At 32.9% G+C, this 18,541-nt stretch overlaps 1 protein-coding gene across 1 annotated transcript in view; it reads left to right on the top strand.

Moving 5' to 3' along the window:
• The window catches only part of Oatp26F (Organic anion transporting polypeptide 26F), a 45,251-nt gene that overhangs the window by 1,125 nt on the left and 25,585 nt on the right, over positions 1-18,541 (top strand). The window contains exons 2-5 of the mRNA XM_077439837.1: positions 3,261-3,529; positions 7,419-7,614; positions 15,408-15,715; positions 16,631-16,814. Of these exons, the coding sequence (XP_077295963.1) occupies positions 3,284-3,529; positions 7,419-7,614; positions 15,408-15,715; positions 16,631-16,814 (934 nt within the window). The 5' untranslated portion in view covers positions 3,261-3,283. The remainder of the gene's footprint in view (positions 1-3,260; positions 3,530-7,418; positions 7,615-15,407; positions 15,716-16,630; positions 16,815-18,541) is intronic.

The following is an 18,541-nucleotide window of genomic DNA, read 5'->3' as shown; positions in this document are numbered from 1 at the left end:
CCGGTCATAAATTTAATGACGTATTGTATTTATCATTATTTAAATCTAGTGTACATATGTACTTATAATGATGAATATTTAATCACCGTAAATTATTGTAGTTGTCATAAAACAGTTATTTTTAAATCGAAGCATGAATCAACAGGATATTAATAATATAATATTTATTTGTGATTATTTTATTCTTCATTCATTGAAAAATCTTGTATGATTCATGTAAATTGTTGTCATTTTGTAATTCATTGACGTATGTAGTATGTTAATTGTAGTGTACAAATAATTTAATTTTACTCAACGGGGATAAAAAGTATTTAAAACGTGTAGGTATTGTAAAAATTATTCGAGGAAAATGTGTCTAGGAAAACCTGATTGATCGTGTTTGCAAATCAGTGCAATAGTGCAGTGATGCAATTGAAGCGTTGCAAAATCAAGAACACTTGTTTATATTTATAAAAAAATCGAGTTTTTTTTATCGGAAGTATATACATATAGGTATATAAATAAGCCTTTTATATGACGAGTGATTTGTCAAACACTAGTACGTATGGAAATTTAGAATACCTGTTGTGTTATGGACAAGTTACAAAAATTTGACTTATGATACATATGCATTATATATTTTTTCACAAATTATTTTGAAAATCAATACGTACTGAAAATTTCCCGGCTAATACATAATATTATTATGTGAATGTTACCCACGGGGAAATCTGCAAGTTTAATGCTCAAGTGTGAGCCAAAATCACCCCAACACCGAACCCTACAATTGCAGTCTTCTCCCTGGACACGAATAAATCATAACAGCTCCTCACCGACCACCCTCTACCACCCCCTCGATACCTCATCCCAGCTTTTCCGCCACTTCATCCGCAAATAACCGTATTAGGTATATCAAAATAAAGTAAAATTATGTGTCCCAAATGGAAAGGCCGCGTGGTGTAGTAGGCGACAGTGCAACTTTCAATATAAATTTTACATAAAAGAAATATATTTTTTTGATGAAGGTACATAGATGTATATCGTATACCGTATGAATTCAAACTGCACATATTTTTAATCAAATTTATTCTGCAGACATATATTTATCATGGATGTTCGATCAAGGATTAGGTGGCTTTATTGCATTTTATATGAGTGATGTCATTGTAGTGAATAGCAGATATTATTCAATGCTATTGATTTTTTTTAAATAGGAAGTTTTTTACGTTGAATAGTCTCATATAAACCGTTCACAATTTGAAAAATTAGATTCAGAAGTAATTTCTATAATTGATCGTATGTGTAAAAGTCTTCATTGAAAATTTGTCAGTAAATTTTAAATAGCTTATTTCAATTTAAATTTTAAATAGCTGTACTCGTACCGTATACGAATACTGTTTTCGTATTCCGAATATGGTTCGGTTCCCCACTGCGAATTTTTTATTAAGTATAAAAGAAAATGTTATTTTCCTGTCCAATGCAGGCTTTTGATTTCACTCTCTGTCAGCGGCAGCACCAAAAGCTTGAAAGTTAATAAAAACATGGGAAACAGTCGATTATATAATAAATTGGGTTTATAAGTACGCACAGGAACACCCCTTTTTCAGTCCCTTGTACACGTACATATTTTGCTTCGTCGAAAATTTACATATAACCCTTGTCACCCGTGTTCTTCTATATTGGAAAAGTTTTTCCGATACTGACTACATGTGTGTACGGTGGAAGAAGACGCGTATCAGTGAAACGTTTAATAAAATGTAAATCGGTGGGATACTACATACTTAGCGTGGCACAGTATCTACAATATGGAAAATGCATTTTCCTTTCCGGAAGTATCCTGTGAAAGGTTTTGCTCTCCCCTTTGACGGTATTTGTGATAAATTCTCTTCAATATTTAGAAACTGTAGAGCCTTAATATGTTTAGATATTCAATACAAGAAAAGGATTTGACTTAAATTTGTATTGTAATATACATAGACCCACAAATATAAATACAAGATATTGAAATTTAGTGTATGAAATATGTATATTTGGTACGGTTTATATAATTTTTGATACAATTTTGTGATGAAACTCAAAATTGTGCTGAAAATATATGAATCTAATTGTATTGCTCGTAATGTATGTTTATTATAATTAAATTTATATTTATGGCGAATAAATAAATTGATTGCCTGCATAAACTCCGAGTAAAATATATCATACTATGGGTTTAATAAGATGAAAGCTTCTTCCCCCAAGATAAAACCCTGGGTGCTTCCCTAGTTCAAATGTGTATGAAAATTTATAGTCAGGTGGTTGTAATGTTTTTAAAGCACTTAAATATCTCCAATAAGGCACCTGGCTCATTTAAAAAGCGAAATATATTTTTTTTATCATTTTGAATTATCATATTTGTTCATTCAGAATGTGATTGTTTCTTTATTTTGGATCATCATATGGTTTTTTATACGGTATTATTTTTTTTGCGTATTTTACATATTGAATATTAAATCGCACGCAAGAATTTGTGACATATTGTGATATTTTTTATATATGTACATATGTATGTATATATTTTCTTTTCACTTTTCTTCATTTCGAGAAATATTTTGCAAAACAATATGTTTTTCGTTTAATAATATTTAAAAATACTGGTGGCCTGTAATACGTGTATTCTGATTTTTCAAGACTCTGGACATATCGAATTAAAATAAGTGATAGAAATTTGTGAATTAAGACAAACAGAAATAGTGTTTTTGGAACTGAAAATTGGCCTTCCGCCACTTACAAATATAATGAAATATATCAGGAAGGCCTTATAGGTAAACCCTGATGCACTTCCAATTACAAACATAGATAAACAATAATGTTTTTCTATGATGTTTGTATGATGATATCTGTGGACAAATTTGATAATAATAATATTTCAAGAAATACTTAGCATTTTATAATACCAAAAAAATTCAAGATGTTATAAACTCGAATTTACGAGATATAAAAATAATTATATAAAAAAGTATCCATCATAATCTGTAGACATTAATTGTAATTGAAAAAATATGTAAGAAATATTTATGTACAATATTCGAATATAAAAAATAAAATACTTAATCGGATTTTTCACATAAATTAAATAAAAAATAGACTACAGTTAAAAGTGACATCCATATGGCATATGTGACGAATCAGAATTAGAAATTTAAATGATTTAACGAAGGCTCACGTTCGGCTCTCCACCAACCCTGTCCGCTTCTTATGTAATATTTATTATATGCAAATGCATTTTTTTCTTATTTCAGATGTGGAAAAAAGGGTGTTTGAGATGACAGTGGATTCTGACAGCAACGTCGAGTTGAGGAGCAGTCCCTTCCCTCAAGATGGATACGTCAACCAGGCATTTGTGGCCGACCCCTCGGAACCGGGACCCCGGATTAACGATAACGTCCGTTCCGAGGAACACTTCGGTTCGCAAGGAATGCCAAACAGCCCAGAGAATGCCAAGAAGTCGGACGATAATGGTACCGTGGCCGCTGATGATGACAGCAATTTCGTGGCCATCCATCTTGCGGTATGTACCGAGGAATTCGCGCTATACATAAATCTCACGGGTGCGTTTTAATTACAATCGCCATCGCAATTCGGACACCATCCCTCTCAGGAAAATTTCAAATTAACTCGCTAAAAATAAATTATGTTCGGTGTAAGGAGCGTTGATGATTTATGATGACGAGTATTAATTCAATATTATAAAAGAGTGTCGCGTCGTGTCTACCGTCATAAATTTAATCGAACCGCGACCCCTAATATTAAATGACCGAGGGGGTTTCGAGAGATTCACTTCTCATTATTTGCCAGAACCGAACCGTCTCTTTTATGCGACTATTTCAACCTTACACCATTTCATCCCCCTCGTAAATTTTCTATGGACAATATGTGATTATTATTAACCGTGCGGAGAGCGGTTTAACCATATGCCAGGATTATCCAAAGTTATTTTCAGTGATGTATTGTCTGCAATAGTATATAAACATCACACGAAGGAAAATGTATAGGTATGTTTATATATGTATGTATGTATGCTTATTTATAGCTAGGTAGCGTGCTCACATACATATAAATCTATCAAAATATTATAGATTACACATAAAATAGATCTTACCACTTGAGGCACTCGAACATTTTATAGTTTTGGAGGATTAATTTTATTTGAAAATGTCTCCCATATTTTTACATCTCTTTTACAGATAGTATAGTAGCTTAGATGTGAAGATGGGTTTCTGAGATCGGAGTGAAAGAAGCAGCGAGGTATTTTATTGTTGTTCCGTCGACGAGCTGGCTCCGAATAAATCACGGAACAACTCAGCATTATACACAGCGTGCGTAGATTATTTAAAGTTTGGAACATTCGAAAGTTTCAATCATACTAATTGAAACAACCGTCTGATCACATTTATTACGATTTGTTTGGTCTGTGTTGCCAGTGAATTTATCAATTTGAAATAAACCTATTTTATACTGAAGGTAAACAAATTCCAGACAATTTAATCCACAACACGCCATTTGCATCGATTTTTTATGTAAAATTATGCAATTATATCCCTCTATATGTTCTCAATTCGTGAATAAATAGTTTCCGATTCAAATTTTAAAATTTACTGGTATTTACCGATAGCGACATTTTGTCGATATAACGAAAAATCGGTATACCGGTATTGCAATCCCTAGATTGCACTTCAATTTCGCTTTAATATTAGTCACACAAACTTTAGAATGTTTTTATACTATCTATCATTTTTCTAAGCATAATCTTTTTACTTTCTGAATGAGAATCATGAAATTTTAAAATGATTTGGTTCCAATAAGATGGTGGGTTTTAAAATTCGCATATACATATTAGGATTAAATTTAATTTCCCACTTATCTTAAAATTCATTAAGTAAATGAGATTTTAATCTTTCATTTTTTAATCAATTAAATATTGAAAATTTACATCCATAAAAATCATATATAAAAAGTTTAATATTTCAGACACTAGTATTAATGTAATGATATTTTTTTCGTATTGGATAAATCCATGGATTTATTTTATATACATCGAAAAGAAAAAGGAAGAAAACGTTCGTCACAGTGGTTGACAATTTGCACAGTGGCAACTTCTTTCAGTGCGCCGAACAATGATCTGGTCTGAAGGGTTTGCCCTTTTGAATGGAGTTGCATACTTGCACAGCTTCCGCAGGCCCCACACCCCACCAGTTGATCAATTTTCGGGTTCATTTGTTTACTTCCGATCGGTGCTCGTACTGTTTCCTTTATGACGGCCAACACGCGTGGGTATTCAACCAATTTAATCTCGTTCTTGAGGATGAACGAGCACGCTCCGAAGTGTGACTGGTGGTCGTACGTCATCCAATTATCATCTTGGTGATGACCATCGCGGGACTCACGATTTAAAATCTCCATTATCTAATTTTAATACATTTCAATTTGGATATATGTAGTTTGACGTCTAGGAAGTGGTGTAGCTAGAAATTTTGGGCCCTAATGCAAAATTTTTCCTCACTCACTTATGTGTATCTATCTCAATCTAATTTTTAAAAATATGAGATAAAATAAATCAAATTATTTCTTGATACATATTTACATTACAGTATAATAACTCAACAAAAAAATAAATTTTACTTAGCTCACTGATTTTAAAAGTTCATTTTTCTCGATTTAAGCTTTCCAAAATTTTGGGATTAGTCTTATGGATATATTTGAAAAATTTTCCAATTAAGTTTTTTCTTAATATGGCGCTACGTATTAATTATCCTACTTGAACCCAAATGGCTTTTATGGTCTGCAATGATTTAAGCACAAATAGTTGCTTCGATATTTTCGACAGTGTTATATTATATTGAGTACTAATGTATATACATATGTATATATATAAATTTTGACCACCTGTCAAGTTGGGATCTCATGCTTTGAATGCCTTTACTATGAGGTAGCTACGCCACTGCGTCTAGGTCAAAGTTTTGGGAGATAATCATGTGTGACATGTTGATTAAATCACAGCAACGATAAGAACTCGGGTCAATTTCGTTCTTAATGATGATGCTTTCAAAATGATTCACATCATTATGGCAGAAATTAATATATTTTTTTGAATTTTCTGAATTGAATATTCAATTATAAACTTGATTCTTCGAAGCCATTTGATTAAAACAAACTTCAACTTCAAAATTGATTCGAGGTTTCCTATCAAAAGTTTATTTCTAAGTAAAAAAGTTTATTATGAAAATCGTGCGGAATAAAATGTAAATTAGTAAGAATCCTTTGAAGAAACTTTTGTTATTAAAAGGTATGTAAATATAAAAACGTATAACAAACAAAAAAGCAAAGCTGGACGCTTCTGTTTACATTTTTTTTTATTTATTCTTTAAAATTGTTTGTTTAAAGTGCAGCCAGTTTCATTTTTCAAAATGTGTGTAGGTATATTCATACATATGTATATATGTAGATATAAGAACTTCGAGAGATATCGGGGGTTATATGCGGCGTGTTCCTTTACTCCAAACTCCAGTTACACGTTGCCCTTCCCGGAGGCGGGATGTCCTCTTGGATATCCTTCGTCTTCTCGAAATTTTCCCGCGATAAACTTTAGGAAAAGTCCTTTTCATTTTTATAAAAATAATATCCAAAATAACAGTCGTATGAAATTTTACAATACAAACTCAGTGTGTTCATCGTGTTCATTAAAATAATTTTTAATCAATAGGCTAATACAAAAATTAGCTAAAATTTTAATATTAAATCAAATTGTGTTTAAATTTAAACAAAATATTTCTTATTTGTATGTATAACTTTTTTTATAATAATGAATGTTTTACGTGAAAAATGTGCACCGTGGGAAGTTAAACAATCTCGAGTCCTAAAATTCTCAAGATAAAAAGGACGCGTAGTATATTAAAGTGAATATCATATAAACGTAAATTACAATTTAAAAACTAGAAAAGTGACATGACCTTAAAGTGGTTTTATATTATCTTGTTCCGCTCTTCTCTCGTAACGTAACAGTGATTGTCAATTATGTCGTTGATTACATTATAAAAGAAAGTGACGAAGTGCTCTTTTATAAAGCAATCGACGGAGTAAATTAGAGACATTACTTAAATGGCTAACAAAAGCTTGAAAAACACATTGACAAAATCTCCATAAAGAATGTAGTAAATCTATTTTTGAAAGTTCGTTTGAAGATATTTCGTTATAGGTTACTAGGGGGACTACCTCATTCAATGTTTTGTATCGAACGATTACACGCACATACGCACTGTTTAAATCATTCATATATAGAGGGGAAGTCAACATTTTTTTATTCAATCAACGACAAAAAACATATTCATTGTTGATTGTGTTCGATTTGAGAGTGGAGTTTCATATAAAAAATGTCCACCCAGAGTTTCGTTCCGTTGCAGGCGGGAAGTCCCCTAGGCGAGACTCCAGATGAAGCACCGAGGGACGAAATAGGAGGCAATGGAATGATCAAGGATGGAAGTATCAGTGAGGAGTCAGGACGATGTGGAATTTTGATGTTTCGTCCTCGGTGGCTGCAAAGATTCAGGACTGCGAAATGGGCCCTCTTCTGGCTCTGCTGGACTGGAGCACTGCAAGGTATATTTACTTTTTTTTGTTTTTTTTTTGCCATTCAAATCTACATTTTATTATTTGGAACAAACAAATTTTGGTATATGTTTGTAAGCGGGTATGAGCTTTTCCGGCGAAGCAATTTTTTGTTCATGTTTGCCTAAATTTTATCAAGTTTAGTGGGAATACCTCACTAACATTTACTGTATAAATAATCTTCTTAATAGAATTATTTCTTAATAAAGCTATAAACATTTACACCATTATAATTATGATTATTTTTTTACTTTTTATTTAAGTAAATATATGTACAAAGTATACATAACATTCGTCAATTATATTGTTCTTTGTTTGAAATGTTTCAAAACGAATTAAGTGGAATGAATAAATGCATTAAATGAAAAATTTTGTTTAAAATGAGAATTAAGATTTAAAGTAGTGCGATTTAGAAATTTTTAATAGATGGCTATACCTGCTCACACATTGTATGTATGTATCTATGTACGCATATACCTTTTAAAATTGCTTAGATGGCAAGCGTGCCACTGAATAAAGAAAACATGTATATTGGAACCGATCTTTTCCTGTACTTTAATATATTTTAAACATTTTAGCAACACTTTCCTTGCTTTATTTAAATAGTACTTTGGAAAAAGGCATACTCTAGATCAGTGGTTCTCACGTGAAATTTTACCGTGGCCGAATAATTGACATCGGTGGTCCTATGGAAATGTTTGGTGGGCTTCCCAAGTTTACCTTTTGTTGTAATCAAAAAAATCGAAGCTTAATTTTATTTACCAAAATAAAAAATGGATAAAATTCAGTATTAATGAAAAACGTGCTAGGAAACCTTTCTTCCGATGCAAGCTGCATTGCTGCTTCTAAGTTTACAACTGTCAGCTGGATTTGATATTTATTTTTTATGAAGTGCAACTTAATGTTTTTTTATAATATACCGTAATAGGAAAAATTGGCTTATCCTTAATCCCTATATCGCCTCACCCTAATCCCTCAAAAAATCAGCTAGCCACTGTGCTGGACTCCAAGCATCCAGTTATAAATATGTGTTTTAAGTTAAAATAATGTGATATCCTACGAGGTTATTTATTATAATTACCTAAAAAAATCATTAAACGTATTAAACATCCAATAATATACAATAAGTGCAAGGCGGATATCATTCTTACACTGACCGTTGAGTGGCGCATACTGAATTCCCCTTTTCTCTCGCAATTGTTATTTCTGTTCATATTGATCAATTTTTTTATTTCGTAATGGCATAATTGGATTTTATTCACACAGTGCGACAAGTTTGAATAAAGAAATTTCTGCTGATTTTTTGAATTGGCTTGATTCATGTATAACTTCAATCAAAAATTTTCAACGGTTCTATTGTTAAAGTGGTCCAAGCACTGGTCCACTGATTTTCCAATAACGCATATTTAACTTTGGTCCAGTGAGTTAAATTGAATAATGAAAATTATAGTTATCTTACATGAATTTTTCATTTGTCATCATCTAAAGAGGGGAAGTTACAAAATAAACAGTTTCAAAAATATTAAATTCCTCAAAACTTTTATCGAGTTCAAGATTTGAAGATTGAAGTCCCTATTATTTTCAGTTTTAATTTTAATTTAGAAATTGTGTTTGTAATTTTATCTAGGAAATCCATCTTAGGGAATTCATCTTAATAGCACTATAAATATTAATTGCATTCGGATGGTCCTTTATTGAAATAGAAAAACACAGAAACTTTTCAATAAATTCATCCTTTCCAACATCGAAATATTTTAAAAATATTTGTCATATACCAAAAATGCTTTGGACAATGCGAAAAGCATTGTCCAAAGTTTACTATTGTCAACCATGCTTTTTTCCTCTATTGCTTTGTACATTAATGGAGCGGTCTATTGTTATTTAAAAAGTACCAAACCAACGCCTAAGTCTTATCATTAGTCAGTTGATGCCGGTGGTCGCACATTCAAACTACTGCTTTAGATCAGTGTTTCCCAACGTGTGGCGCACGTTTCAGCAGGAGGCAATTTGAATGTTGGGGGGGGGGGGGGGCAATGGACAGATATATGTTGATGACAAAGATGTCAAATAAATGCAACTGAGCAATATTGTCAGTAATATAATTGATAAGATAGCTATAACAGTCAGTGAGGCTCTATTAATGGCTTGTGGCCTTCATTTATTTTTAAAATTAGATGAGCTGTATAATTATGATTGGGGCAAGTAAATTTTTGAAGCATTGAGTGGGGCGTGGCATAAAAAGGTTGGGAAACACTGCTTTAGATCTCAATTCCGATTGTTGAATGAGCTTAGTTATGAATACACATCAGATGGTCATTAGGGCGATGGCACGTAACAATACACGTTCCAACAGTGTTAAATGCAATAGAGCAGGCCAGGGCAAACTGCCCGATTCAAATTTTTGTGTGGCGTGCCACATTGTTGGTTATTAGAGGATCACTTATTTTTTATGCTGAAATTCTTTCTCATGACAGTAAATAATGAATATCTATAAATAGTATTTTACTTGCGGCCCGACGTTCATTTTTAATTCCTAATGCGGTCATTCATTCGAAAAGTTTGCCCAGGCCTGCAATAGAGCAATAAAAAAGTTTTTCTACAAAATTAATAATAGCCATAAAGCCTCGAAAGCAATTGCTCTGATCACTATCCAATGTCTAGGTATAAATAGAGGTAGGAACGGAAGCGTTCTTTTTCCAGGAAACAGGGCGTTTTGGGTCTATTTTCCAGGAAACAGGGCAAACTATAAAGCTAGAGAGCATAAAAAAAGGTTCATCATAAAAATGAACAAAGCACGGCGAACGATGAACAATGAACTGCGCAAAGTTGATCCGCTCTTTAGTTATGAACCACTGGCATATGCACAATATACAATTCTAAATGCGCCGTTCTTATTAACAAATAGGTATCGCGTGTTTTTCTAAAACCATATTAAATGAAATGATGTGTTATCCAGGATTTTAAAACGTTTGAATATTTCACTTGACGCCCCCATTCATTAGAATGGGGGCGTCATTCATTAGAATGGGGGCGCCTTTGTATGTACTTTCGGCCTTCGGGTCTTTTGGTTTTGGTATACTTTGGTGCAGCACTAGATATGTATGTACATATATGTATTTTGTTGAACCGTATAAAAGAACGGTAGTACCTAGAGTGAATTGACCGGTCTATTTCGGTTTAAAAGCCGTCAGCGTGGAAAACAGGTGAAAATATAATTAAGCGAACGGGCTTTCACGTCCCCTTTCTAAATCACGAGAGCTCGCACACCTCGGCCATTTACCACCGGAACTAACCCCCTCTTCCCCCCACCATTTCTACCACCTCATCTGAACGGCAAACGTACCTACATACATACCTTCGTGTAATTAACGACACTTCAGATGGAAAATTGGATTAGCCAAAGGAGGATACGGTGAGATACAGAGCCTAAGAGACTGATTGCGTTAAAATTATGCAGGAAATTAACAAGTCAGATTTGAAACGGTTTAACGCTTTCGTTATGTGTGCTTTGTTGATGATTTAATTCGAACGCGGAACGGTTTTCGACAATTTTTAATTTTTCATAGTTGATTTTACAAAGATACAGAATCTTTACACTAGATATTTTGTGCCGTACATTACATTACATATTAGGCATGTAAACATAAAAATAAGCGTTAGGTACTTACTTTAATTCTCTTAGAAAGGTCAAAAATGTTGTGCCCACTACTCTGTCTACACCCCGGAACGTATCAAGCTGAAAATTTATATTTGTATTCTTTATGTACTAACTTAGAGCTGATAAGGTTTTGGTCAGAATTCGTAAACCTGAAGTAGTATTTTTTTTTAAACAATATTTCATTATTTTATTTTGACCTTTTAAATTATTTTCATTTTCTTGATATTTAATGAGTATAATACTGATAGTGATTTTAAGTAATAAAAAAAAATTTGAACAAAATCTGACAACCGGAAGTAGAACTTTTGTCTTGTGCAAGTTTCCATACATTTGCGCTCAATTTGTATCGAAAATGCTGTCATAGTTATTAGTATTTCATAATCTGTCTGTGCGGTTCAATATCGAATTTTGTTTTGTAACCTTCTCATATTCCTCAAATGCATAGATAAAGTCATGGGTTGGTCACACCCGAATTTTTTTTCTTTTTTAACGATTTTGTTCTCTAAAACCAAACATTCACATATTGCTTTTCCAAATAAAAGCCGTTTTATATGAGTATATTAAATTGATATTTACATTCAAATTAGATTACTTTATATCACTACGATTACTTTATGTAGGTACAGTAATCTAATACTCACACAACGTCTACTTTGTTTAGATTAAATTTTGGTTGCATTTTAAACACTTCCACTACCTATATACATATGTACATATAAATATGTATATACCAACATTCATAATTACATATTCAATTTATTTTACGGGAATTTAGAGTGTATACACAACCGAAAGCATTAAAGGTCCGTTTATATTACCAGTATTGCACGTCAACTGCACGGAATAGATTACTATTCATACTATACAGCACCGCTCGTTTTCGGCACATTTAAACTTTGCAAGGGAAAATCGGCTTACATATACATACATACATTACAGAACGTGGCGATGCGACGCAAAATTGCTTCCTTCTTTGTTGTTTTTTATAATTTGTAATTATTATTATTAGTTGTTTGTGTATATACATATATGTTTTGTTTTTGTTATGTCTAATTTCTTTAGTTATTTTTTTGTTTCTTTTCTTTTCTGTTATATTTTTGACCATTGTGGCGCATTAGGAATTCCTGTAATGCTACAATTTAAAACTTTTTAATATTTATTTAAAACTTTAAATTAATAAATATTAAAAAATATATATGATATATCTTCTTCTTGCGAGCTTTTTCACTGCTGTGGCTAATATATTCGTCTGTACTACAATTAAGTGTACGTATGTACATACATATGTACTTGGTTCGTTCTCGTAGTGCACGGCCAACACTTGTGTATCTTTAGGATTATTAATTTTAACAAATAAACAAAGGGCACACGCTGCTATTGCATTATTTACCGTTTGAATTAAATATCGTACAATTGCAGATGGTGGCAAGCGCGCCAAACGGTTACAAATTGAATTTAACCCTTGCGCCCAACTGCCGGTGCACGAAAACTTTGCAACCGAATTACGAGTAGATGCATACATAAGTGTTAACACGATTTTCCCGTTTTCCACAAGGATGCACCACAACATTTGTCTTTTATACATATAATAAATTTTCAATAATCCATAATCGCTCCTCCCCTTTACTTATTATTCCACAAAGCGTGAAAGGGTTTAATCGGTGGGTTGAAAGTTATGTAGCATTTTCCCGTTCACGTTGGGTAATATATTTTTCGCCCACGCTGTTTCGGGGATATATCCCTAAATAACCGAATATATTGCGCGCAGGGGGTTACTCTCATATTTGAGGAACACTGCCCTAAATCACGTATTTTCCCAGGTGTTTTGTATGATTTCCCAACGAGTATCAACATCCACCCCCGCCGCCATCTGTTGGCAACTGTTGCTATGAGATTTCATATTAAACCTTGGGGGAGCAATGCAAGGCTTCTAAATATATTCACGATACATGTTCTTTCTCGTATATTATACGGGTTTCCTGGTATACCGTGAAAGGTGTATTTCAATATGAAATCAACCTGCCGCAACCCCATGTTTTTATTATGTTTAAAGTTCGATTGAATGTTCCTTTTTTTTGCGTTAACGTGGCTTTGTATGAAAACTTCAAATCCTACACTATAGGTTGAGTATGTGTAGAGTATCTAGTAAACTAAGATGAATATTTTATACTGTTTTTTTTTTTATTACTTTATTCTCCGCTTCAATGGATATTATGAAATACAAAAAAATGTTTGTTGAATACAGGTAAAAAAAAACTATCCTTTGCACTCTTACATGGTAGTTTTTTATGTTCAACATCAATGTCAAGTGCTTTGTGATGGATATCAACATATTTTAATGCACATAAATTGTAGAATGCTGTTTTATCATCAATTTTATTAATCTATTAGAAATATTGATAGCCGACCTATTATATATTATTAATTAATTTTGATTATAACATGATTTATCATTTTGATATTGAATGTTGCATTTTAGTTACGCTCCACAGTATATCTTATATATGTATATGTTACAGTCGAAGTGTATCAGTTATAATATATTCCAACTGGCGTTTTAGATCAATTATATTCGAATACAATTCAACTAGTAAATTATATCTCTACAAGCGCAAATGCACTTTCAACAATGTGCGCCAGTTGTAATATAACAGTTGAGTTTTGACAGCTTTGATGTTTTTATGAATGATTTAGAATTCAATTATCCGTTAATATTTCCTAAGTATTTCGAGTAAAGATAATGAGTACGAAACAAAATGTGCTCGAAACAAAAATGTGACTTTCCAAATCAATTTACTGGTATAGTGACGTTTTTACGAAAACCTAACCTCTCCATGTAATCTGGTACCAATTTAAAGTTGAACTGTATTTTCAGTTGTAACAAATTTTGATCAGTTGAAATACATATAATGCGCCATATGAATGAATTTACGTGAGTTAGACGGAATATATGTATTCCAACTAGTCAAAATATATAATAACTGAAAATACACTTCAACTATAACGGTAGTTGGCACTAGGTTAGATGGAATATATTCCAACCAGGCAAAATATTATATATTCCAACTGGAAGATACACTTCAACTGTAACATGTATAAAACAAAGACCGTTCGTTGTGTGTGTGTAATTTGTTTCTGATTGGCTGACGTTTAATATTCAAATAAATTCGATTGAAATAGATTGAATAAAAATAAACAAATTAATGTTTATTATTACATATGTTAGCCATGTTTAAGCAGTTTATATAACAAATATCGATCGAAGCCATTTTTGTATGATAATTAAAATTGTTTTGCCATCAAATAATACAATATGAAACTGTATGCATAACTTTATATCTGAAATATTTGAATGCTATTTTGTTAATAAATTATAATGTATTAAGAACGTAAAAAAATGGGGTTAAGCAGGATGAATTCACTAAATAGTCTTCAATACTTATTGTTTATATTTACATACATAGATGTCTTTAAAGCAAAGTAAAAAAGATTTATATAATTTGAACTAGGTACATACATATATACATACTTACATATGTAGGTACATATGAAAGTATAAAGAATACAAATAACTTTGAGAACAAGAAATTAAATAGACAGGATGTGTATAACTCATACAGTTTAAGTATTATACCTATGTATATAATGCACTTCAGCAGGATTTCAGCTTGGTAGATTTTGCCGTGCAGTAACCGAAAGATGCTTATCAGTTCTTTGATTGACGTTTTAAGAGTGGTTTTGAACTTAATCCCTGTTCCCAACTTTTTTTTTTGATCTTTTGCTCCAGTAACACTGATGACCTTTCAAATCTTGACATTCCATTTAAAAACATTTCGAAATAACTTTTTAAATACCGCATATAATTTTTAACGATTTCCTCGACATTTAAACCCGCACGTGGAGTGGATTGTTGAAATCTCTCGGAGGGTTGCCGTATTACGGAAACTCTCATGAATGTGAAATCAGGTTTGATTTATAGCGGTTTCCCGCTGCGGAATCTGTTCTCGTGTATATTTAATATGATTTTTGAAATGAATCACACGGCTTCTAAATTTATCGCCAGATTCAATTTCAAAAGTGGCATTATTATATACATTTTGGTGATTGATTCAATTTATTTTTTAAGGGATGGTCGTCAACGGATTCGTCAACGTAGTAATCACAACGATCGAAAGAAGATTCGGATTGAGATCGTCGCAGACTGGATTGGTAGCCGGAGGATATGATTTGGCATCTTTCATTTGTTTGACCCCTGTGACTTATCTCGGAGGACGAAGAGGAGCATCTAAGCCCAGATGGATCGGATGGGGCGCAGCTTTAATGGGACTTGGTTCACTTTTATTCGCCTTGCCGCATTTTGCAGCTACGGGCTACGACGCCCCCGGAGATCACAACAACAACTGTCGCAGACTCACCAATCTAACAGACCAAACGGTGATTATAAAGATATTTTATATATCTATATATGTATATATATTTCAGAATCTTCGATTTTAAAACCCAAGTTTGTCAGATGCCATTCAAAAGTTTCCTTTTGGTATAAAGTGAGAATTGCTTGCATATTTTATGCAGCAACCGACTCGACTCTCTCGCAAATTGCTTCTTTAAAACAATCGCCAGATCGGCAATTTCAACGCTGCTGAATGATTAATTGCACTAGGGCTTTGGCGAGGATTTCCCATTTAAATTTAAATGAAATTCTGACAAAAGACTAGTACGGTGACCAATTTGCGACAAATTTTGCGTGAAATTCTCATAAATACGTAATGTCCTCTGTAATTTATATTGTGAATTCGAATGCAATGGTAAAACGTGACACGATTCGTTCTGATTGATCTTGATTATGATTTGCAACACGCTCGTGTTTGACGTGAATGAGCGTGCTTTGCCTGGAAATGAATCTTGTTGCTATTTATTTTTCTTACGATCATCAATCAATCATCGGCGTTGAGATTGAAATGACGTATTATCTCCACGTTTTGTTGAAGGGATGATTGATATGTTACATCTTCTCCGTATACGCAGCGAAAAATATTAATTTTCATTAGATATTAGACATACATAAACTGAAAAATATAAAAAAAATGTTAATTGATTACATATGAATCGAATAAAAACAAATCAAAATTTAATTTATTTAAATATTAAAACTGCAAAAAACTATGATATTATAACTTATAACTGCGTATTTGCCTTTATGCATGCACATATTTTTTGTAATACATTTCTCGGATCGATGACAACCGTATCTGCTTTATTAATTAAAGGCTAAAATAATGTTTGAGGTTCTACATAATTGATGAGTTACTTGAAACTATAAAAATGTTAAGCTTTCATATCGCTTTACAGTCCAAATGTAATATGGAATCAACAACACCTGAGCACGGAATATTGAGCGGCAACTCTGGAGCTGTTTTGATGGTATTTTTAGGAGCTCAGCTTCTTCACGGTGCTGGAGCATCGCCACTCTTCACCCTTGGAGTAACGTACATAGATGAGAACGTCTCTAAAAAGATGTCCTCCGTATATATCGGTGAGTGTTCTTTTCCATGTAAATATGTACATACGTATACTAATTTTTATTTTTAAAATGCATATAATTTCAAATGATTATTCGCGAGTTTATTATTTTTATATTCTTCAAAATCCTTTAAAAATCATAAATAGTGTTGCGTAAGGGTGGGTGGAGGATCCAAATAAAAGGCCAAAGTCGCTTCACAGCGTTTATTGGGTTATTAAGGAGATCCACGCACAACCAGTGCTCCGTCCAGAATGCCGTCATATGGTCTAAGTATCTGATTATAAAGGGCAGGTCGCTCACTGCATCTTCCTCGACGCGTTTGTTTACTTATTGTTATAGTCACGTACCAGATATGCAGTCCCACGGTCTCACACTGTCAGTTTTGAGAACTCTAGCGGAAAGCGAATTTTATTATTTGGTGCCATTACAGGTGGCCCAAAAGTGACACCTATGGTATTAAATTTGTACATTTTTATAGAGTATACATTTGAAATGATATTCAAATAGTGGTGACAATTTGGTGAGGAACAGTTAACAATGAAATAATAAATAAATTGCATAAACGATCGACTTGGAGTCACAAATATACACGTCTGACCAGCAGCACTGCGGAAATATTTCAAATCAATTCTTTTAAATCGAGGTCAACCCAGGGCTCGAACTCGGGCACCTCTCGGTGGTTAGAATTAACGCAACTACCGACCTATACTGCTGGCTATTAACTTAGTTAGTAAGACTTTTACTTGAAAATTGCTTTTTAGTATATTAAATAATATATTATTATTTCGATGATGATAAGCTGCCTTGTTTGACGGGCAGTGTTTGCATTTCCGGTTATTTTTTAAATTACATGAAAATCTTGAAATTTTCCACGTACATATATCATCATTTTAATGAGTTTGAAATGGATTTTTGTTCTCCCCCCCCCCTCTCTTCCAAAAATTGAAACTTATCTATTGAACTCTCTGTGCAAAATTGAAAATGGAATATTTTCTATTCTCTAATAGCAGTAGTACTGAATTAATTAATTAATTCTAAATCATATCATCACCGTATATCCAACAACATAGCATTGTCTGAATTGTATTGTTCGTATAGCAAAATTAAAATGCTACATCCGAGGATAGCACATGACCTTTCCTGTGACATTACAGCGCGATTTTCTCGCGCATGCTCTCCCCCAACAATAAGGGTAGGAATTCGGAGTATTTCGTTGGAATACCTCTTTGCTGGAGACTTCCCGGAGGGTGCATTCAGAGGCTTTTAGGGCACCTCCGCCTCCGACGACTGAGGCTTTTAAGCTTGCCGCTTTCATAACTTCCCTCGTTTTGAAACTGCTCCGTTAGTTCTACGCCTCTACGAGTTAACAATGACTTTTCATCTGAAGCATTATAATTAAATCTCGTAAACGCGTGTTCATTGCACCGTCTTCATCGTGCTGGGTATATAAATATATACATATATATTTTTTGCCGTTTGTGACGCTTTCTTTGATCGAATTTATTAAGGTGCCCCCACATTCAATTTCGTCCTGAGAAGGAAATATGATGATGGCATTACTGGAACATTTTTAGGGTTACGTTGAAATTTATACATTTAGCTCTCTCCTAGCCGGTGACGAATGCGATATGTCCCCAACTTAATTTAAGTACGTAATTAATGAGACAATTTTTTAGCATTAGGGATGACGTATTGCGCTTCCTTTTATTGCGTGAAAATGTATATTTTTACTTTATTAA

The sequence above is a fragment of the Arctopsyche grandis genome, chromosome 10 (genome assembly GCF_051622035.1).
Source record: "Arctopsyche grandis isolate Sample6627 chromosome 10, ASM5162203v2, whole genome shotgun sequence".
Classification (NCBI taxonomy): domain Eukaryota; kingdom Metazoa; phylum Arthropoda; class Insecta; order Trichoptera; family Hydropsychidae; genus Arctopsyche; species Arctopsyche grandis.
The sequence above is the reverse complement of the archived record's forward strand: the minus strand, read 5'-3'. Positions and strand labels throughout refer to the sequence as shown.